The following is a 24921-nucleotide window of genomic DNA, read 5'->3' as shown; positions in this document are numbered from 1 at the left end:
AAGTATGTGTTCATGTGTATGTATGCATGTATGTAAACTGTGTAACTTTGAAGCGCCTGCGCAGCTCCCTTTTGGCACCTCACGATCGCTTAAAATCCAGATGAGAAAAAATAAACGAAAAGCAAAAATCGAGATTCACAATTAAACGAGTAAATTTCGCGATTTGATGCTGCAGTCAAGACGCTAACGATAGTTCGACAATCACCCGCTGCTGCTGTTGCCGTCATCAGCTTTAGCGACCTGTTATATTAGGTGTTGTGGTGCTTTAAATGCTGGAAGCTCTGCTTCAAGCTGTGGTAGCGGACTGTTGCAAGACAAACTCAAGAAACGCGCGTTTATTAAAACTGTAGAACTCGTGCGGTGCGGACGTATTGTTTGACGTTTCGCGTACATTGCAACAAATTCCACGGAGAAAGAATTGGTACCCAAGTAGAGAGTAACATATGCAAATTTACATACATAAATACTTATATGACTAAATTGTGTAATTCCCGCGTCTACTTAATGCGACGAATATTCGCGACTCCAAATAAAGATAGTGTTTACAGTTTGATTGTCATCTACGCTGAATTGGCCAATTGTCGGTGGGCCGTCCGCCGCAAATCCAAACGACACAATTCTGTGAATTTGAATTTTTAATTTTACCACGAATTTACGATTATTGTCACTCTGCAAATTGCAGCCGGGGGAATATCTATTCGAAGTTCACCCCATTATAGACTCAGCAAGCGAGGAATACTCGCACGTTTCGTTATACATGCATACCTACATACTTTGGAAAAGTTATTCCACTTGAATAGCTGGAAAATAATGGATAAAGATGATGTGTTAGTCTTCGCACGAATTTAAACGACTATTAATAAATATCGGCGTTATATCACTACGAATGACGGTTAAAACCTCAGAATAAATTCAAAATATTTACATGAAAATTTGCTTGATAAATAGGAGAAAAATAAGTGCGAAATAATCGAACACATTTATCAACAAAACTACAAACAATAAAAAGCTACTTGAAAATTTGGATATACCAAATTCATATATAAAAATATTTGTATGCCTAAAATTCGTGACCGTTAACTTATAGTTGAGCAATTTACAAACGAAAAAAATCGGTACTGTTTTTCCATCATTATAATACAATCTTTTGAAATTTCTGAAAAAATATTAAGAAAAGTATTATGACTAAAGTGAGCTGGGCCGACTTGAATGTACCTCAAAAATCCTTATCCTTTTAATTGCGTTGATAAAATTTTTTAACATTTTTATGCCGAGCTTTTAAACTTAAACTCTTCTATCAACCGAAAACAAAAAAATTACGAACTAATTTTATTTATGAAAACATCGATTTTCGGATGTATTTCCAAACGGTTCAGCTCTCGTAAATCTTATTATTTTCCCGAAATATTTTGGTGGTGATAAAGTATATAATTCCCATGGAAAAATCGCAATCTCTTGAATATATTTTGACTAGTTTAAAAAAAGGATTTATTATTATATTATCCTGTTGCGATGCCGATTCCATTTTTTTTAGTTTGATTTAACCATTTCAACAATTTAAGACTCTGCATGGACGAAGTGTCAAAAAAATTTAATATTAAATTAATAATTGAATATAAAATGAACTACTACTACTACCATATTACAAATAAAAAAAAAAGTTATCGATGTATACCTATGAAACCGGAATTTCTAAATAAAAAATACCCGTTGGTTACAAGAAATAATTGTCATTGCTAGATACAATCTTCCCCATTACTCAGGAAATTCATAGACGACTCACCACAAGCATTACACTCTACAACAACAAAAAAATCAAAGCTGACCCGGTTTTTTGCCAAGAGAACCGAGAAGTAACGTCTGTTATAACGAATTTTGGAGTTTAGGTCTGAATTCCTTTTTATAATTTGCCTCTTTTTTGGATGAAATGACATACGAAATCACATTTGAAAAAGGAATTATAATATACATAACACCGTGCATTACTATTGGGAAATATTAACCCCAGATCCCCTTCACATATGTCTCATTTTTGTACCTTTGCAGGCAATATAGGGGAAAACACATATAATATACGACTTAAAATATAGTAAAAAATGTGAATGTTCCACTAAACACTAAAGAAACTCATATGTAAAGAAGAAAGAGAGTTAATATGTATTTGCCAAAGGAGTTATATCCACAGTATACCACACAAAATTGCAAAAATGTTGAAAATATTTCATACCTCAGATATAAGGATCCCCAGATTTCATATGCAGTTTCATTCGAAAGAGGAGAAATTTTGACTATATTGAATATTATTATTTAAAAAGAAATGTAATTTTGCTACAGTTGTATTGGTCTTTTAAGTCTAATAAATGATCGAGCCTTTTTTTCACATTTTTGTAGGGAATCAAATATTAAAAGTTAGTCAGTCCGCTGAATAAGTATCGAGGGGCGGAGCCATCTAGTTAACTGCCTCTGTACGAAGCTTTCTTCTGTGCGACAATGCATTACACTGTGCGACAGTGATATTATACTTTTATGGAGACCTAGTACAACTTGTAGGTATAGTAAAACTAAGAAAAATGGTATAGGAGAATTTTCCAATACACCCCCAAAATCTCATTTTATGGCCATAAAACCGTTTTTCAGTACGTTGATGTGAACAACTTCGCCAATTTCCATCCGATTTCGAATTTGCTTTTTTAGTTCGAAAGAACAAAAACAAGCCTTTTTGACGGTGTGTTGACAATTTTTCTGAAATGACAACTGACGAGACTGTAGACGGAAGTATTAGGATTTTTTTTTATTTTTTCTCTATTTTTTCAACTTTGACATAATTTTTACAATATTATCCGATATTGAGGATTTTTTTAGTACGCTACTGTTTTAGTAAATTTAATTTTGCGTCGAATGAGCTATATTTGACTGTAATTTAATTAAAATGAATAGAGTTGTGTGGGTTTTAAGATTTTTTTTTTTTTACTAATTTGGTATGTAGGTATAACTTACGCTAAATGGGAATAAGGGCGCGTTTCGAAGCATGAAAATGATAACAAGTGTCATTATAAACACATAATATTTATTGGAGTATTGTGCAGTCCAGCACTGTACGGTATGGTACGGAGCGGAACGGTGCAGTACACAACGAAACTGGTTCCAAACTTAAAAATGCATTGGAAACGGCCCTTTGAAGTTTAGTATGGTACGGTACATTTGTTATTCTCTGCATCAGTTTTGAATACTTCTCTGTAAGAAATTCGATCATCATCATTCATCTGAAGTCGTCATCAACTAAATTCCATTGTTTAAATCGAGAAGCGAGCGTTTCAGATTGTCTTCCCAATAGAAGTAAATCACGACAAAGATCCTAAAAATCTGAATTTGATACAATGTGTCGTTCTGAAGACTTAGAACCCGACGGAAAGTACTCTTGTCATCACGTTCATTATTATCAGTTTGATCATCATCAGCTATGAGTTGAACTTCCTTCAGTTCATGACCTGCAGTTGAGTCAGTCATATCGTCCAAGACTACGGGGTTCTTAACAGTTGCAACATCAGCATACTTTATGTGCTTCCGAGTTTTATAATGATGACCGTTTACGTCCGTTTTACAAAAATAACAATCATCTGGTTTATGATAAGGCGGATGATGCCACATCATCGGAGAATATAAAGAAATTCGACTTTTCTGGCAACGTTTTGATTTATATCTCTTGAATTTCAATGAACACTCAGTTCAAGCAAATTCCGATTCATACCAGCGATCCGAAGTATTATATGTAAGCTTAAAGAAATCGTTGTAGCCATCAACCAGAGCTTTATTACTTGTATACTCCAACAAATATTACGTATCTATAATAACGCATCAAAACACGTCCTTATTCCCATTTAGCGTAAGTTATACCTACATACCAAATTAGTAAAAAAAAAAAAAATCTTAAAACTCACACAACTCTATTAATTTGAATTCAATTACAGTCAAATATAGCTCATTCGACGCAAAATTAAATTTACTACAACAGTAGTGTACTAAAAAAATCCTCAATAACGGATAATATCGTAAAAGTTATGTAAAAATTGAAAAAATAGAGAAAAAACAAAAAAAATTCCAAATACTTCCGTCCACAGTCTTGTCAATTGTCATTTCAGAAAAATTGTCAACACACTGTCAAATAGGTTTGTTTTTGTTCTTTCGAACAAATTCGAAATCGGATGGAAATTGGCGAAGTTAGGAGTGATTGTTCACATCAACCTACTGAAAAACGGTTTCATTGCCATAAAATGAGATTTTGGGGGTGTATTGGAAATTTCTCCTATACCATTTTTTTTAGTTTTTCTATACCCACAAGTTGTGCTAGGTCTCCATAAAAGTATATTAAATTTTTTTTTTGTCACACAGTGTTATCATCGAGAAAAATCACTTTGTGTTGCCTATCTTGACATTTTGAAATATTTTTTGTAGCAAAACACGACTTAAAGCGATCAGTTGTTGTTAACAACGTTGAGTAACAATATCTCCTGGTTTTAGAAACTCCTACCAGATTACATAATAACAAAAACCAGTGTTGCCCACATATCGTTGTTTGAAGAAATCATTCCTGCATTTGTAGCTGGCGCCACCCAGCTAAAATATTTGAATTCCGATTTCATAAGTATTATATAACCCTATGGTCAACGATTTTATTACTTAAAAAAATATCAACCATCTAAATTCAACAGGTTTCCAAAGGGAAGTGCACTTAATGGTTCAGTAAAAAATTTATATTCTCCTTTCACTGCTAAAATAGAGAAGTGCCGAAAAAGTGCAAAACAAAAATCAAAACTAATAAAAAGAAGAAATTCATCGTAAAGTATAAAATTATGCGATCATCTCCGCGAATCCCTTACCGGGGATTAAACACATTGTGGCTATTTGCCGTTTGTACTATTACCGTTACTTTATTGAGTGGATCATTTGTGACGACAGCTTTTGGAGCGCCAGCCAAACTTGGTATTTCAAGCACTTATGTCGTGCCATTTTTGCTATCTCACCTTTTATTTTGATATACCTATTTATAATAATATATAATAATACATATCTGCCTTACATTTGCATATACGAGTACTTGTACTTACTTTTGGTGTTGTGGAATTTCAATACTAATACAGCTATTTGTAAATAATTTGGTAACTGCTTAAATAAAATACATACATATAATACATATAAATATTAGTAACAAAGCTTAACTAACAGCTTTCAAAAAAGAAGAAAAACTAAAAAATGATCAAACTTGGTGTTTTAATTACATAATTACGAAAACTACTTTTCTTTGCGTTATATTTAGACGAGCTATACATATATATGTATATTATTATTACTAACCGAACTATTTACAAACTGCATACATTTTAGTTTCACATCAGTGCTAATTTTATCATTTACCCAATTTACTCCAATCACACTAAGCAGCCATTTCAGTTTATGAACATAGGTATGTATGTATGTGTTTCTTAGTATGTAATCCCTATGCTCATGTACCAGAAGTTTAATTATGCATTTAAGCAGCTTAGACCTGAAAGCGAACTTATGCATCTACATACAAATCGAGTCATTTAGATATCCGCACTCCAAATTACCAAAGCCATTAGTGTCATCAAAATACTAGCAAAGAAAAAACACGTCCATCTCTTCACACATACCGATGTATGTACACATCTATATACGTATATATTGTATTTAGGTGGATATATGTTTACCAATTGTACACAGCATACAAAATATATATTTTTTTGCAATTTGAGCATTTCTATGTTGATTTTCTTTCCGCGAAAGCCCACAAAAATTGCTCCTTAAAAAAAATAGATCCGAAAAAAGATCATATTTGGCCGTCAGGTCGAATGATCTTCAAAAAGTAGTGAAAAAAGTGTCCTTGAACTAAAATAAGTGAATTAAATTTTTTTTAATGTCCAACCCAGTACAATAAATTGGTAATTTAAAATGTTTACGCCATTACCAGCTAATTAAACACAACATGGAAGCCCCAGTATTTCTTAACCCTCTAATGCACAAATTTGATACTCTGAAGCTTTGAGCCCATAATTATGACTATGTGTCTAATTTGGTTCCAGGCAGTGGTTGAAGGACTCTCGTGGCAGATTGTGCGCAACCAAGTTTGACGTGGGCGACCTGTGCGTCGACTTCCTTGCGGATTCCATTGAAAAGCCTATTTAGCAACATTATCGTTTTCTCTGCGGAGAGTATGTCCAATCCAATTCCATTTCCGCCCTTTTATTTCGGAATTAATTGGGCAGCTTTTAGTAAGCAGAAGAAGGTCCATATTATGTGGTCAGACACAAACCAGGTTTCAGAGCCATATAGGAGGACCGATTTAACACTGGTATTGGAGATTTTAAGTTTAAGATCGCCCCTGTCTGCTAAGCTTATGGAACACAGTCCTAGCTTTACAAATACGAGCTGCCATATCTGCAACTTCGCCACCATCTTTTGTGATTTGTAAGTTTGTTGTTTGTATTCTCATATATTTTTTTTTTTTGTGAAGTTTATTTTAAGACCACCTGCGCGTGCATTCTTTTCTAGTTGGCGAAGTTTTGCAGTGGCGTCAGCATAATCCAGGTCGCTAAGTTTCTGGTTCAACCTCCATTGCAGTCTTTCTGGAACTTCTGAATTTGTAAGTTTTAAGACACCATCCAGAATTGTTATGAATAAACGCGGCGATAAGAGGCAGTCCTGGCGAATGCCGTTGTTTATGGTAAATTTGCCGCTGCGTTTTCCTTTGAAGCATACTCTTAGCATTGCATTACTATACAAGGCTTTGATAATGCCAATGATTTTATCAGGAACGTCGCCGCTCCGAGAGATGGTGTTATAATTCTGTGATTATAATTATTATTTTTATTCTTTTTTTCTTTTAATAATAATAATAATAATAATAATACAGGATAATCAAATTGAGACTTTTGAAAGAAAATCAATTTCGAAAATTGTGGTTAGACAGGGTGAATCAGTTTTCTGTCCTTTGAATGCATCCAACACTCTAAGAGCCAGATCTCCGGACTGTACGTTTTTTGAACTGTCTTTTTTGTAGTCGACAAAGAACTTCAGCAAAGGAGGCAATTTAGCTTCAGCTCAAAATATCAATCCTCTTTATTCCGCGGTGTACATTTAGCGCACTACCAAAGCACAAAAAAATATTTATTCAATGGCCGATTAAATCAGCCTCTTCGATGGTGGACAGAGATCTTTTTTCTCTTAAGGATAATTTCAGCATCAAAGTCCCAATCATAGGCCATTCCTCTTATATGACTTCAAATCAGTGTTTTAAAGTTTTGACGTGATATTTATTTGTTAATAAGAGGGTTTCCCACGCAAATAAAGTGCCCAAATCGAAGGTTTGCTATTGTCTGCCGAGGATTAATCGAAATTAGAAGTGAATTTCTCTACAATTTTAAATATTTTCAATGTTTTAAAGTAGCGATTGAACCCACAACTTGAGGACTAATAGTAGCCGATATGCCACGCACGAGCGACGTGATGATTCTTAGAAAATACATACGTATGTACTTACAAACATACAAAATTAATTGTTTTGTAATTAAATACATGTGTATCCGGGTAACTGCTTTGCTAAACAGTTATAAATAGTAACGACCTTTAAAAGGATGACTGGAAATACTAGTTTAGCGAAAAAATAGAATTTTTTTTTTTTGGTTTCATTTTGAGAATTCGAATATTTGCATTACTCATGTGTAGAACTGGCATTGTTGTGGTAATATTTTATTCTTCGTTCTATAAATTATGTTCACTTTGGTTCGGCATGCCAGTCACATAGCCATAAAAATTTACTTTGCATATACAGTGCTACATATTCGTTTAAACGCATTGCATTTTTTTCGTTTACTTTAGAACTGTTTTAAGATTACAACAATAACAACAACAAATATTCTTCCAAACTATTCGTTTAGGTAACAGTAAACCATCGTTGCATTTGTTTCTTATCTATTGCTTTTTGTTGTAACATAACGGGTCTCTATTTAAAATTATACTTAAAAATGCTACATATTCGTATAAACGCATAGTTTGTTAAAGACTGCAGTAGTTAAGTTAAAAGTGATTAACTTGTGAATATTGTTTGTAACTGAATATTTTGGTAAATTCTTACAATGTTTTTACACATTCATTCAAATTTCTTAGTTAAATTAAATTTTTTAACCTAATTTTTTCAGATTTTCTAAAATGCCTAAGGCAAAATACTTAAATGATGAGGAACGGGTATTGGTCAGTGTTTACCACGAGGAGGGCTATTCCAATCGTGAAATTGGACGAAAAATTGGAAGATCGGAAGGAGTTGTGCGTGCTTTCTTAAAGAATTGCTCCTTAAGCCAATTTCGAGACTCTCTTGGCACATGGATGGAAGCGTTGTCTTGCTGAAAAATGCTGTCTTCGTCCATTTTTTCATCTAAAAATGTGATGAGGGCATCTTCTAACATATCGGTGTACGTTTTTGAGTTCATTTTTGACGGCACAAAACACAGTTGAGCCTTGCCAGCTGACGAAAATGCTGCCCACACCACAACACTGCCACCACCAAAGTCACAGTTCGACATGCGTACATTATTTTTTTGTAGATCATACCAATAACATGAGTGTGAGTCAGGGCCATCTAAATTGAACTTCTTCTCGTCCGAAAACACAACTTTCATCCATTCCGTAGTCCAATGAATGTGTTTACGGGCAAATTCCAAACGAGCTTTTTTTGATGTTCCTTTAACATTGGCTTAGACTTTGGTTTTTTCCATTTTATATTTGCATCACTTCGTAAAATGTGTAAAGTGTGTTTTGCCGTTACAGGAAGACCCAATTTATTTTTTATTTGTGTGCAATTCAAAAAATTTTTCGTAGCCTCATACTTTATTTTGTTTTTGTCACGCTGTGACAATTTTGTGTTGCCTCTTGTTGCTTTCTTTATTCCATAATTGCCTGCTTTCTTTAAGAAAGCACGCACAACTCCTTCCGATCTTCCAATTTTTCGTCCAATTTCACGATTGGAATAGCCCTCCTCGTGGTAAACACTGACCAATACCCGTTCCTCATCATTTAAGTATTTTGCCTTAGGCATTTTAGAAAATCTGAAAAAATTAGGTTAAAAAATTTAATTTAACTAAGAAATTTGAATGAATGTGTAAAAACATTGTAAGAATTTACCAAAATATTCAGTTACAAACAATATTCACAAGTTAATCACTTTTAACTTAACTACTGCAGTCTTTAACAAACTATGCGTTTATACGAATATGTAGCATTTTTAAGTATAATTTTAAATAGAGACCCGTTATGTTACAACAAAAAGCAATAGATAAGAAACAAATGCAACGATGGTTTACTGTTACCTAAACGAATAGTTTGGAAGAATATTTGTTGTTGTTATTGTTGTAATCTTAAAACAGTTCTAAAGTAAACGAAAAAAATGCAATGCGTTTAAACGAATATGTAGCACTGTACATAAGTGCATATGTATGTATTATTTTTATGTAAATCTCACTAAATTCTTACGTTTTGAAAATTATTGCAAATCTTAAGTTGAACTTAATTAAATTCATAAAAACTCATCGTCAATAAAAAAAAGAAAAGAAAGAAAGAATAATCCAAAATCACTTTTTTCTAAATTAACCAAATATGAACTCAACTCATTTTGCTTAGTTTGCGACATTTCATATTATGAGATGGTCATTAAGGTAATGTTTATAAATTTAATTTTTCTTGTTGAATTAAATATTTTACTGCTTGTGAAGGAAAAAATTAGTTGTTTTTCAGACTTAAGTTGACATTTGTTTCGTAAATCGCGGAATGAAATAAAAAAACACTTTTTTTTTTTGCGAATTCCAGTTTTAAATTAATCTTTTTATTTTTAAGCAAGCGTGGGATTTTCTACAATGCTCTGAAACAAATGATTAAGCCAAATTTATGGCGTTTTGGTGTAGTCGTTCTAGTAAAATGTCATTACTTGACTGGAACAATAAATTACAGTTGTTAAATTAATTGTTGAGTATTTCTCATTCAAATAAAACAGAATTTTTTCTTTATACTGAATTTTGTACATAACTGTATATGTACAATATATGTAGGTATGTACACGCACTTGTGCACCAATGAATATTTTAAAAAATATTTATAAATTATTTAAAAAAATCGAAAGCATGACGCATTCAAAATAATATTCCACTAATTTTATTGCAGCCTGTACATATTCGAAAACAAATTTTAAACTCTACACTTCTATAATTTTTTACATACATACCTAAGTACATATGTGTGTTTTTGTACTCCTATAATATATTTATGAAAGTAAAGCTTGAATGTAAAAAGTATATAGAAATACAAATTTGTTGTAATGCGTCACAATTTCTGACGAGATACTCGTAAGGTTGTACAAATGCGATTTTCAGTCAGAAGTCTTTAAAAATATGTTCTTTAAACATACTTATGACAGTTCCGGGTACTTATCACTTGTATGTATGTGTGAATGTATGTATGTAGGCAAGAACAATGCAAAGCGCAAATCTTAATGCGTAGCCAACCATCAATTAGGTTAGGTTAGGTTAAATGGCTGCCCTAGCTAAAGGGCTCACTTGGACAAATGTTAGTAAATTCGTCCGCTGTGATGCCATACATGGGAGAGGAGGAGGGCGATGGGAAGGAATAAGGAGCCTTGGGATTAGAAACGATGATGACCATACATTTTTACGACGGCGCCGACGGGGGCTGATTTGCGTTCGTAGTTAGCCGTAACAAGCTACTAATGAACTTCACCAAATTTATGATATCTACACCGGCTATATCCGCAGGCGTAGCGAAAAAAATGAGAGCCCAGATATCTAAGTCTTTGCCAGACGAGAGCAGGGCAGCTGAGAAGAAGGTGTTGAGATGATTCCACCTCGTCCTCCAGACAGTTTCTGCAGAACGGACTTGAGGCACTCCCAAGTCTTACGGCGTGAACACCTAACGGACAGTGTCCGGTAAGGATGCCCACCAAATTTGAGAGTTGGGGTTTTGTTAGCCTTAGGAGTTCCCTTGAGCGTCCCCGATCTACCCGTGGCCAGAAGGATCTCGCGACCTTGCACGTTTGCGCAGTAGCCCAGCGCTCGCTGAGTTGACTCGAGGCCCATCTTTCCAGGAGCAGACCACAGGTTCTCAGGGGAACCCCAATTCTCTCATTTCGCGACGAAACCGTCTCCAAAGTTCCCTGTCTAGCCAGCTCATCAGCCCAGCAGTTTCCCTCTATGCCGCTGTGCCCGGGAACCCAAATGAGCCTGATGATGAAGTATTCGGATGCAATCGAGAGAGAAGCCAGACATTCCCCGACCAATCTCGAGCGCACAAACAGCGAGCCCAAGGCCCTAATTGCCGATTGGCTATCGGAGTAGATATTTACTTCCATAACGGTAATTACCGAATTGAGCAACCAGTCCACCGCTTCCTTAATTGCGGATACCATCAATTAATTTGTCATACAAATTTGTTAATAAACGCACATCCATGCACATAAACATATGTGGCACTCCCCGTGTACTTCACATCTCAAAACGAATTATCGAAATGCCAAACAATTTACTTTTAAAATATAATTTTTGCTTGCTTCCGCGCTTTGTATTAAAGCAAGCACAAATGTATGTAAGCATTTGTTTACATACCTACCTATGTATATCTTGAATTGTACATCCATACATACATAAGTAACCGTACATGTAGCACAAATTAATTAAATCGGCATGTTTCCTAATGTTTTTTGCATATTTCTACTAATCGTACAATAGTTTTGATCACCACGAATTTTAAAATCAATTTATTTTAACTTCCCACCCAATAATATGATTAATTATTTCTTTGATAAACAAAATTTGCAGACTTTTAATTATACACACGTATTAATATTAAAGACTAAACAACATTTTTAGTTGTTTTGGCGCTTACGTACACTTCTGAAAAGAAATATTGGCACGTAGATAAAGTCAGCTTTGACATCAAAAATCACTTTCAACGAAATAAACATTATATTTTCATGTGCATTATATTTTACGTGTATTTAAATACGTCTAATTTATTGGCGGCCGCCGTAGCCGAATGGGTTGGTTCGCGATTACCATTCGGAATTCACAGAGAGAACGCAGCTTCGAATCTCGGTGAAACACCAAAATTAAGAAAAACATTTTTCTCCGAGTGTATTTCTGCCATGAAAAAGCTCCTCATAAAAATATCTGCCGTTCGGAGTCGGCTTAAAACGGTAGGTCACTCCATTTGTGGAACAGCATCAGGACGCACACCACAAATAGGAGGCGGAGCTCGGCCAAACACCCAAAAAAAGTGTATGCGCCAATTAATAATAATAATAACTTATTGAATAGTTAAAGCACATTCATGGAATTAAAAAAGTCCCATTTGCACGTGGAAAAAAGTATTGGTACACTTATTTTCATGTAATAAAATAAAAATTTAATGCATTGTTGACATATCATTTCATTTTATAATACAGGGTGGCTGATGAATTTTGCTACATTAAGAAACTCAAATAACTTTTTTTTAGTGTATGGAATTCATTTATTTTTTTTTCAAGTTGAAGGTCATTAAATTTTATTAAATGTAGCTTAACTAGTTTTAAAAATAATTGAATTTAAATGCCCCCCATGCTCGTTGACACAAGTGCGGCATCTTAGTAAAAAGTTGTTCATTGCTGCTTTGAGAGTTGCGACAGGAATGCCGCAATTGTTGCCCGAATGGATTGTTTTAGTTCATCCAAATTTGTTGGCTTTGTTTTATAAACTTCTTGTTTACATAAACCCCACAAGAAAAAGTCAGGTGCAGTAAGGTCAGGCGACCTGGGGGGCCAACGAAATTCGGAGTTTCTTGAAATCAGTTTATTGGGAAATTTTCGTCGCAACTCTGTCATAACAGTCTGGGCTATGTGAGACGTTGCCCCATCTTGTTGAAACCACTCAGAGTTGAAAGGAATTCTCTTTCGGCGTAGTTCTGGATAGAAAAATTCTTTCAGCATTTTCAAATAACGGTCTCCAGTAACCGTAACGGTGTGACCATTTTCTTCAAAAAAATAAGGTCCGACAATACAGCGTGAAGAAACCGCACACCACACTGTCACGCGAAGAGGATGCAATTCCGTCTCGTGGAGTATCTGTGGGTTAGAAGTACTCCATATTCGACAATTTTGTTTGTTCACATTGCCGTTTAAATCGAAATGGGCCTCATCAGACATGAAAAGGCAGTTTAACATGTTTTGGTCTTCTTCCACCATTTGCAGGATCTTCTGGCAAAATTCCAAGCGAATCGGCAAGTCTGCTGCATTCAGTTTGTTAACCATTTGAATTTTGTAGGGAAATAAATCTTTGTGCATTATTGTTTGCAAAGACTGCCGACTGACACCAAGTTGAGCAGATAAACTTCTTGTTGAAACCCTTGGATTGCTTTGTATAGCTGCAGCTACAGCAGCGATCGTTTCCTCCGTCCGAACTGGTGGGTTTCGATGATAAGGCCTTCTTGCGACTATCCAAATTCTTGTTTGCGTGTCCCAGTTATCCATTTTAATAAATTTTAAAGATCAATCTGCAAATTAAAACAAAAATGGAACAGATAACTTAAAAAGAAAAAAAGTTATTCAATTTTTTTTTAGTAGCGGCTTTCATCAGCCACCCTGTAGCATTCAACCGATTTGGCATCGAATGTATCAGCTTTTCGGTAGCCACATTCGTACATCGTGAGCCGTTTGTTAAGTGAAGGTGCACGCTGTACGCAAGTTCAGCTTTTCAACTGTTTTTGAGGTCCTTTGTTGATGTAAAGTTGTTTATCCATTATGCCTTCAATGAAAACTAACTCACACACACCAAAAACGGCCGTGCAACCCCACACCATTACCCGTCCATCACTGTGATCTACGGCGAAAACAAGATTTTTTGGGTCTAATGTCATATTAAATTTTCGCAGTAGCCCTATTCTTCGAGCGAAAGCTATTAAGTTTGCTTTCATTTTAAAACATAATAGTGCACGGTTGTCTTTATAGTATTTTGCATAGGCCTTTCTCTTCATTGATTGGTTGATAAGAGATACGTGTGGTATACGTCTAGCAACTCGTGAATTGAATCCAGCCTCGTGCAAAACATTTCTTACGTTTTTTGGGATGAATTTCATCTTACCCTCTATCCCTATTTGAGTTGATGTGATTTGAGATTGTCAAGTTTAATTTTGCGCTGAGATTGCTTTAATTCACTTTGTTTTCGATTAATCTTAGAAAAATTTAGCTATTCAAAATAGAAAAACTCATTTAGCTGCGCAAAATAAATTATCAATAAATTCTTGCAAAAGAAGAAGGGCACCAAAACTTTTTGAATACGACGTGAAAAAGGAATTTTTTTAATTCCATAAATTAATGTACTTGAATTGTTCAATAAATTATTGTGATGTTTTTTAGATGTATTTTTGTACATGTATTATTTGAAAAAATATGAAATACTAGAATTTGCATCATCAATCAGCTTAATAATATATCTTCAATAATACGAAAAGAAAAGGGCCTGAGATGCTACTTCGGGAAAAATTTTACCTTGGATTATCACAGAGGAGAAATGAAGTTGTCAGATATTATTAGCAACGGGTGAACAATTGCAGAAAATTAAAAAAAAGACGATGCGCCATCAATATCTGTTTGTGATTAAGATCTAAGTGCAAGTATCAGCTTTGAAAAATTAGCTGCAGAAAGGCTTAATGAGCCAAAACTAAGCAATGAACTTACATCGGATGAAAAATCTGCAGGAGAGTCCAACGCTGCGGAAATTTGATTTGAAAAATTCAGCAAACAAACTCGCAGCAGTATTAGGATTGCAGGCAAATTTATAGTTTTGGAAAACAGCAGAAGGAATATTCGAGCATGCCATTCTCGCTTTAACAAAATTCCAAAAACCTTTAAGGTTAGATATAATACTCAACTCCGTATTGCGTATATAATTATGTATGTATATATGCCCATTGAGTTTCTTAATCAAATCAATGTGTAATTGAAATTATATCTCTTTGAAAAAAGAAAGAATTTTTAAACCACGAGACCTCTGTATCTACACGAAACCAAGAACGTCGCATACTCTTACATATATGTGCAAAAGCTTATAAAACAATAGCTGCTGCAAACACAAGTTTACACTTAAATATGTATATATTTAAATATTATTCAGGAATTCCAAGAAATTCTTAACGACGCATTAGTGACTTTTTCCTTGTCTTAAAAACAACTATTGGCTACATTTAAAATGTATTTATTTGGCGTGAGGCAAGTTATTGAATAAATATTTGTGGATGAATCAATAACTAGTTTTATGAAGAAAAAAATTAAAAATAAAATGTAAACTCTCATGCAATATAACACAAATAGATTTAAGGAAGTATTAATGAAAGGAGAATACAAATACAAAAAAGGGACCGAAGCTGACGAGGTACAGCAGGGCAGCAAAAATATATGGGAATATCTCCATTATTATTACTTTGACATTTTCTTTCCTGGGCATTACGAAATCATCGCCACAGGTACAAATTCTCACCCACAGTGGTGAATTGCTAATTCGACTGTTGTAAAATACGTAAACAAGCTGTGAAGGCAGTATGTTAGTTAATAAGGCCATTACCCGAACGTAATCGCTAATTTAAATGTTATCTTAAAATCTAAAAAGCGGAGAAGGAAATGTTAAAAAGATGAATATAAAATGATAATTAAGTTAATTAAACAACATGGCCTAATGGCAAGCCGTACAAGAAGTAATTCAAATCGAGTATGTTGTAGAAATTATTTATTGTATTTATATTTGTATATATGAGTGTATGTATGTACCTTAGGGTGCATCACTCTTCATACAGAAAAACGATCGGTACTGTTTTTCAGTCGGAGCTACCAAATATATTATATATTAACAATTCGACCAAGATGTTTTTGAAAATATAAAGACTTACGTTAGCTGGACCGATTTAAAAGTACCTCCTAAAATCAATTAAAAAAAAAAAAACAAAAATGGTAATATTTGCCAAAGAAAATTTGAGCCGTGGGTAACAACGCTCTAGCGCACCACCTTGAATGAATTCGCCAAAAAAAGTCAAATATCTCATTTTTTCAAAGTCGTTGATACAATTTTTAAATATTTTTATGCACACCTTTTAAGCTTATAATTATATATTCTATCATCTAATGTAATTTTTCAAGAAAAATATTATGGCCAAATTTTTAAAATAAAATAAATGTAATAGGTCTGATGGAAAAACCGCAACTTTTTTTAGTGAGGCACCCTAATGTATGTACATATATATGTGCGTTATATCAACATAAGCGCATAATTATTTGCAAATGTACGTATGTACTTGTCACATGCCGGCATTTGTTGATTCATAATTACTTAAAAGTGCTGACGCTGTAAGCAACTCTTAATTGCAACTTGTGATTCTAATAAGGCGATAAAATAATTCGTCCTCCTCTTCAAATGCTGTTTACAAGAAAATCTAAGAAATGGCTATGGAATGGTATATATGAAAATGGTTATTTATTTGGTTGTTGTTATATTCATTACGAAATAATGGCCATTGACATTGAACCTTATAAAAACTACATGAAAAACGAAATGAATTCGCAAAAATTAAAAGAACATTATTTTTATGTCGAACTTCCTGAATGTATTTCCTGTTACCAAATGAAATGGAATAATTGGTTATGTTAATCGGAGGGAGGCGGCCACCATAGCCCAATAGATTTGTTCGTGATTACCATTCGGAGTTCACAGAGAAAACGTCGGTTCGAATCTCGGTGAAACACCAAAATTAAGAAAAACGTTTTTCTAATAGCTGTCTCCCCTCGGCAAGCAATGGCAAACCTCCGATTGTATTTCTGCCATGACAAAGCTCCTCATAAAAATATCTGCCGTTCGGAGTCGGCTTGAAACTGTAGGTCCCTCCATTTGTGGAATAACATCAAGACGCACACCACAAATAGGGGGAGGAGCTCGGTCAAACACCCAAAAAGGGTGTACGCGCCAATTATTTATATATATATATATAATCGGAGGGAGTTATTTTGGTTATTTTCAATATTCATTCAATATTTTTTTTCTTTAAATTTTAATAACGCTTGAAATTTCAAAAGTATAACCATAAAGCTTTCTCGCTCTAAAATCTACGCAAGTGACTAAAATGCGGTGTATTCAAATACAAATAGGAATGCAAAAGAGACCCACACTGAGTTGTCAATCCCAACTTATTTATTAAATCTTGCGCCCAACGCTCAAAAAATTGTTATAAAAGAAGAAAAGTGAAAATCACAAAAATTTTACCTCAACAAGCGAAATAGCACAACTGAGAAACTTAAGAGATATTGGCTTGAAAAATTATGTAAATAAATAAATTTATACGCTTTCAAGTTTCCCTTCCCAAACAGACAGACATGCATGTATGAGGGTCGTTTGAAAAGTCCGTACAAAAATAAGAACTTTAATTCCAAATAATAAGATGTTTCTTAATCTGAAAAATAGTCATAACGTTTCGCCTTCGTTAAACGCCGGTAATGACTTCTCTATGACTTTGCACCGACTAAGAAGCACACACACACTTTCACACAATTATTTATATGTACATTTATACACTTTGGTGTAAGCACTTTTGACTTTAGTTTTGTAACAATTGCTTTTGCGCCTAAAAATATGTATAACAATTTTCATCATTTAGAAATACCTAAAATTGTTTGATTTTATTTTGCATTCACATATTCACTAAGCAGCTTCAGGAGCTAGCGGCTTAACATTTCCAAAAGTGGCACATTTTTGTATGCTAGTGTGACTAAAGAGCTTACATCTATTTTTTAGTATACACTCTAATGCATCTTAAACCATGAAAGTACTTCTCTATATCCTTTCAATTTCAAATAAATGTATGGTCTTATAGTCAAGCATCGGATAAAAAAAGGAAAAAGTAGAATTCGATTAATTAATGCATGAAAAATATGTAATTGTATCTGTTGGGGAATACACTCAACTTCGACTCAAACACAAACACAAACAAACACACACACACACAAACAACTCTATCTACTATGTCGTATATAAATAATATTTCCGATATATGTATATACATAACTATGTATACTCGTTCAACACACATTCAAAACTAAATACGAAATGCAATACAACAAAAGAACAACAAAACAAAACAAAAACTTCCTTTTCAGATGGCATTGCACCACCACCACAATCGCCATTTCCTTTAGAAGCGCAACCGGCAGTATTCACCGACTCAGTTGCTGCTGCTCTCAATAGCGATAACGGTGGCGGTGCTGGTGGTTTCATCAAAAGCCAACCTTCGGCCGTTGATAGTTATGGTAATCCGATTGAGGCGCTCAAACCCATCGATACACCTGATGGCCGGAAGGTAATCAGTGCGCAGGGTTTACAATTTGAAATACCCAACTATGCCTCGGGCATAACCGAGATAAAGAAGCCAGCCGATGACCTACTGCCACCATTCATTGGTGAGTTTAATAATAACACTAGTACAAAAAATAAAAATTTTATTGCACCAAACAATACTACCAATTTAAATACGAACAATCAACAAAACAAGAGCTGTGAACTTGAATATAGTCAACAAGAGCAGGCCGAAGATGTTGAGGTAAACGAGGACAGAGTAATCAACTTTATTAGCAACGATGATTATGTCTTAGATGTTTTGAAAAATCGACATAAAATTGCCGAGGTCATTAACCTTGACAACAACTCCAAACCCAGTAATGAAGCCGAGCACATTGAGTCTAAATTGTTCGATTCGATTCGATACCAACAAGTACTGAACGAAATCGGTGAAAGCCACTTAGTCTATTTTAAAAATGAATCAGTGCACACATACAACAACAAAAATTCTCGAAAATGGAACTTTATTGAAAATGGTAGCGATTTAATCGGCACTAATGCACACAAAAACATAAAATCACTAAAAACTGATAACTCAAAACAAATCGAGCACTGGAATAATAAGGACCGCACGCTTGCCGGCACTAGCACTACTGATAGCACCACAAATACATTCAAAGCAAACACTGTTGACACAACCGACACTACCACAAGCGCACCAACTTTGTTGGCTTCTTCGCCTCCGCCTTCGCATACACAATCATATTTTAATCAATTAGCTAAATTTAATTTTATTAAGCATTCCTTACTTGATTTAACGGATAAACTTACACCAGACTTAGAATATAATTCAATATCTCCATTAACAACCTCATCAATTCTACTAAAAGCGCCAATTGCCCAAACTAACCCCAAATCATCGCATTATCCTCCACTTGAAAGCGAACATCAAGTTTTCATTGCTAACGATACTAATAAAAACTTCACCCAGCGAGTTAAAAGAAGTCCCACTACCATCCCTCACAGCAAAGCCCCTTCTCCCTTGAGTAATGGTAATTTTAATTATCCACACGTTCCTACTGATCTAGCCATTATTAATCGCATTGCTGCTAAATACCAAACTCCCCTTCCCTCCTTAGATCCCATTGCCGTTGGTGTGCCGAGCGACTCGATTGATGGTACAACCGGTACGGGATCATTTCCCGAGGCTGCTGCTACAGTAGATGTGGAAAATGCTCAACTAGTCGAAATGAAGTCGGAGCAGTCAAGTCCAGTCTCACCAAAGCAAACCGGTCACGAAAGAAATAGCGCTCTTAACTCATTACCGTCATATATACTTGAACTTAACGACCCTGACATTGGTGGCCCGGTTGAATATGTGCCCGCCGATGATACGTCATCCTTGAAGGTCATAGCATGGGATTTACTGCCACCATTAGAGCAAGAATCCATAATAAGTACCTCTCTAACCGCGGCACAGACTTTAAATTCGCAAGGCGGTCTAAATGCCGTCTCTAGTAAAGAAAGTGTTTCCATAGTACCGCTTACTGATTCAAAACGGAGTGGCGTTTATTTCACGAGTTCAACTACTACCATACCCAGGTCAACTACTGGGCGCACAACAAGGCCGACGACAACGAGGACTACAACGACAACCCAGCGACCAACAACGACAACTCATCGTCCAACTACGACAACCCATCGTTCAACCACAACAACACGTCGCGCCGCAACCACATTCCGCACCACTACAACAACAACCACACCCGCGCCACTTAACCCCAACGACTTCTTCCAATTGGAAGGTGGGGACTCTTACACCATACCATCTTGGTTGGCCGATATTGATGACCCTGAGTTGGATGCCGCTGTAACATTTATCACTCCGGAAAATATTCAAGAATACAATGACACAATTTCACGTGATATCCTCCCTCCACTTGAACCATATACCGATCTTAATAACATCGATTTGCCGGGACCAACAGGTCAATTTACAACTACCAGTACCACGAGCCGTCCACGTACCACAGTAACAACTTCTAGTACTCGTCAAGCATTTACCACTACTACCCGACGTCCCACCGTTTCAACACCCCGACCACATTGGGTGCGCGCTTATCCCACGACCGCCCGAACTACCTCTACCACAACCACCCAAAGACCAAATACTTTCGATGATCGTTTCTCTTCTAATCATATTGCACAATCGCACGATTCAATACTCGCCTCATCTACCACATTTCCCAGTTCGAAAGTGAGCACATCATTCCTTAGTAAAAGCGCAACCAGCACCACAACGACGACACAAAGACCGCGTTTGACAACACCTACGCACCTACAACACAATGATTTCAATAGGTTTAATCAAAATCTTCCTACTACTAACACAGATCATATAACGAATACCGAAGTGGAGAATAGTCAAGGAGCCGGAAAATCAAAATTCTCAAATTCAAATCCCTTCTTACCAACACGCAGCAATGATGCACCTTCGTTGGGATCGTTGAATACAAACAAATTTTCCACTACAACCACAACAACCACATCGACGACGATTACAACTCCAGCAACACCAATAGAGGAGAATCCATTCGATTCCGCCACCATACCGTCATGGTTAGCTGATTTCGATTATCCCGACTTAGCCCCAGGTGTGCCGTTCATATACAATACAGGTGACTCGAAGTCAGAGGTCTCCAATGATTTATTACCACCTTCACAACAGAACATACTGGCGACAGATGCAACAAAACCTGTTTTCATAACATCCTCCCCTCCATCCTTTAATTCCTTCCAAATTTCACCCAGTTTAGCTAATCGGCACGACTCCATTTCTGCTTCCGCCTCTACTTCTACTACACGTACTTTCGCTTTTAATAATTTCCCATCAAAAGTCACCACAACTGTCAAACCATCCAGCATCCATAATCCATTCGCGATAGTGCCTAACAACAAAAACAACAATCAAGAAGAGACGGCTGCTTTGCCACCAGTCCTTTTCATACCACCTACTGCAGAAACCGAAAGTAACGTCAACGCTGCTGCCGTAAATGAGGTCAACAAGGAAAATCCACAAACAAACAATCTAAACGCTAATAATTACAGCCAACAACAACAAACTCAACTGCAACCAGCAGCAACAGCTGGACAAGCATTTAACCAGAAACCATCCTCATCAAGTTTTAATAAAAATTTTCCAGCTCCATTCGAATCAACAACGGCGCCTGGAAGCGCGGATGCAGCGTCATCAGGCGATCAAGATCTTGGCAGTTCGACAAAGACCACTTTTACGAAGAGTAACGAAGGCAAAGTGATAACCAACAACATATTCGGTTTTACCAGTGATGCTACAATACCATCAAAGCAATTTGGATTTACTACGAGTACCACCGCTGGACAAACAACTCTTCAAAAAGGTAATTTTTTAATAACAAACATATGTACGCACTTCCATGATTTAAATATCATAGTTGCATAGTTTGCCTGCCCTGGTTTGAAGTCCACTATGGGCATGAAACATCCAATGTCAAACCTCAGAGTATATTTCTGCCGTGAAAAACTACTCATAAATCCATCTGCTACGGAGGCGAGATAGGCATAAAGCTGTAGTCCCTCCATTTGTAGAACAACATTAAGGCGCACACCACAAATCGGAGGATGAGCTCGACTATGGTAAACACACCTAATCCACCTTGCTTAAGTCTCCACTCGGTTGATTTTCAAAACTGCACAACTTTGCGCAGGTTATACAGGACCTTTCAAGTTCGAGTTTCATTTTTAAACTAAACACATCTTTTTCGAAATGCTTCCAAAAATTTCCAGCATGCTTCACCTGTTCCCACTTCTAACGCTTGGCGAAAAGAGGTGGCCGTCCTGTGAATGCCGTAATCGGAGTCCAACCACCACCTATAGCAGATGAAGAGCTCCAGCTTTCCCGTGAGACCCGCGTAACACTGGCACAATTACGTTCTGGATATTGTAGCAGGTTAAACTCCTACTTATCCAGAAGTTACCCCGACATACCAAACATATGTCCGGCATGTGCAGGTACCCCGCACGACACATGCCATTTAAAACCACCCCTCTCCCTCTTGACCCAACCCGTCGAAACAGCATGTTTCCTGGGCCTACCTTTAGATGAGCCAGACGAAGATGACCGGTGATATACCCTACACTGACGGGGCTTCTATTACTGTTAAAACAACAACAACAACAACAAAAGGTGGCCTAATATTTTGATGCATGTTTATTTTTGAGCAAAGTACAGTCTTCTTTTGAATTATCAGAACCCCTTGTGTTACTCGATCAAATACGGCTGCTTTAATAACCATTTTCTTCCATACATTTTTATTTATTGTCTCTAATCAAGTGAAACGGACTGTACATAGAAGTTATTGAAAATTGGGTCGAGGAAGCTAGCACCGCCACAACGTCAAAATCAAAAACTTTTTGTGCCCAATTTATGGGCTATTTATGGGCTAATTTTGGGCCGCAACAAAAATTTTTGGGCTCTTCTCAATCTAGAATCATTGACACTTCAAAGTGGCGGTGCCAGCTGTAAAATAGCCAGCACCGCCACAATGATAACTCGAGAACGGTTGGTCGTAGAAAAATCTCAAGCATATCAAAATTTTGGGCTATTTATGGGCTTTCAAATGCATACAAAAAAAAACAAAAAAAAACCACCCTTTCTGTGTACACTAACACCCCCCTCCTCAACTTGCGTGAATAAAAATGACAAAAAAATATAAAAAATTTTTTTTTGCAACTGAATAGTGTTGAGTAGCAAGTAACTTTGATAATAGTGCTGTGAAAAAATTTCAGTTTGTCGTTTTCATTATTATTTACAGGACATATGCATGTGGGGGTGTCAGTTTATGCAGAGAGGGTGACTTTTTAAAAATTTGTTTATATGGATTTGAAAGCCCATAAATAGCCCAAAATTCTGATATCCTTGAGATTTTTCTACGACCAACCGTTCTCGGGTTATCATTGTGGCGGTGCTGGCTATTTTACAGCTGGCACCGCCACTTTGAAGTGTCAATGATTCTAGATTGAGAAGAGCCCAAAAATTTTTGTCGCGGCCCAAAATTAGCCCATAAATAGCCCATAAATTGGGCACAAAAAGTTTTTGATTTTGACGTTGTGGCGGTGCTAGCTTCCTCGACCCTTGAAAATTCCATTTAAATATTATGTACTTATTTCTATTATAAATTTTATAATGTATCTGAATTTGAATCTTAGTCTGTGAGGATGTAATAATCCACAGACTTGAAAAATTAAATAAATAAAATAAAGAAGCTCTACTACACCCCAGTACTTACAGTTTGTTAGATTGCTTACTAGGCCCTGAACATTTTTTATGAGAAATGTGTCATCTTACAGAAGTTCTGTGGTCTAACTGTGCGGGTGCGACCTGAGTTAACTAAATGCTTTCTAAAATATCTGTGGGTTTCTGGCAAAACAACTTATGTCACGTTAACAGATGATGCTTTAAGGGTCAATAAATTCTGAACTACCATAGAAAAATTTTGTATTTCATTCAACTTTCATTAACATGATTACTCAAACAACCGCTATGAGTGATTAATTGATTAATTATTTCGAGAAAAGCAAGCAATTTAATACGTTACAGAAAAAAGTGCTAATCTGAATTAAGTTGTTTTATCAAAAGTACGCAGATATATTGACACATGTGTGTATTGGCTAGGCCTTTCTGGATTGCTAATAAAACTTTTTTTTCCTACCAACAGATTTCCAGCACAGTACATCAGATCGTTTCTCAAGTAGTAGCAGTAGCTTTAGTGGAAGTTCGCAAACCTTTAATAAAGCTGCAACACCTACCGTTTTCTCTAGTTTTACCAGCACACAGCAAAGCATGAATTTCGGCGGCTTTAATAGCAACGGTGCCATTGTTCCAGCAACTAGTATTGGCGTTGGTAAATACACTGGTGGTTTTGGTGGAGCACCAGGTGTGTTGGGCAGCGGAAAACTGGGTTATGCAGTGCAAGCAGATGGATCTACCCGGCCTTCATCCAGTGGGGCATTCGGCCAGGCAACAGTAGGTCTACCTACAACCGCACCAAAGCTGCCCACAAACCCAAGTTTTGCAAACCGCATCGGCATTGCGACACCAGCCGGTGTCACGCCCGACACCGGTGTGGGTGTTAATAAATACCAGGGCACTTTTGGCGGTCCACCCGGGGTGTTGGTCCCTTTTGACATTGCCAAAAGCGGATAATTTCACTATAAGTAAACATCACTAAGAGCCTATCGGAGTGTCAAAGATTATTTATTTATAACACACGTTTGTTTATACTATATGGTATGTCAGAGAGTATTCTAATTTATGTAAAGAGTTTGCGTTTATTCTGTAACGGGACAAAACTAAGCCAACGATTGAATAAACTATGTAAAATTGTATGTAATAAAATTATAAAAAAATCTAATTTTTTATGTACCTTTGTATAATTCAGTATCTGTCTTATTAAAACCCCAA

General features: G+C 36.0%; 1 protein-coding gene across 5 annotated transcripts; it reads left to right on the top strand.

Annotated features, from left to right (window-relative positions):
* The first annotated feature begins 254 nt into the window (after positions 1-254).
* Positions 255-24856, top strand: LOC128868307 (mucin-2-like). 5 transcript variants are annotated; one of them, XM_054110238.1, is made up of 5 exons: positions 255-421; positions 4710-4980; positions 18242-18541; positions 19559-21838; positions 24176-24856. In XM_054110238.1, the coding sequence occupies exons 2-5, from the start codon at positions 4851-4853 to the stop codon at positions 24661-24663; spliced, it is 3198 nt and encodes a 1065-aa protein (XP_053966213.1). In that variant the 5' UTR covers positions 255-421; positions 4710-4850; the 3' UTR covers positions 24664-24856. The 5 variants fall into 5 exon arrangements, with proteins under 5 accessions (XP_053966213.1, XP_053966215.1, XP_053966214.1 ...); XM_054110240.1 differs by having other exon boundaries at positions 255-429; XM_054110239.1 differs by having other exon boundaries at positions 255-436.
* The last annotated feature ends 65 nt before the right edge of the window (positions 24857-24921 follow it).

Source organism: Anastrepha ludens, chromosome 6, assembly GCF_028408465.1.
Source record: "Anastrepha ludens isolate Willacy chromosome 6, idAnaLude1.1, whole genome shotgun sequence".
NCBI lineage: Eukaryota > Metazoa > Arthropoda > Insecta > Diptera > Tephritidae > Anastrepha > Anastrepha ludens.
Note: the sequence above shows the minus strand (reverse complement) of the source record. Positions and strands in the feature narration are given on the sequence as shown.

What these genes read in the sequence shown, in the direction of transcription:
- LOC128868307 (XM_054110238.1), top strand. Translation starts at nt 4,851, where the DNA reads ATGCGATCATCTCCGCGAATCCCTTACCGGGGATTAAACACATTGTGG. An exon ending in TGGAGCGCCAGCCAAACTTG is followed by an intron (nt 4,981 to 18,241) that starts GTATTTCAAGCA and finishes CTTCCTTTTCAG; the next exon opens with ATGGCATTGCACCACCACCA. An exon ending in ACAAACAACTCTTCAAAAAG is followed by an intron (nt 21,839 to 24,175) that starts GTAATTTTTTAA and finishes TCCTACCAACAG; the next exon opens with ATTTCCAGCACAGTACATCA.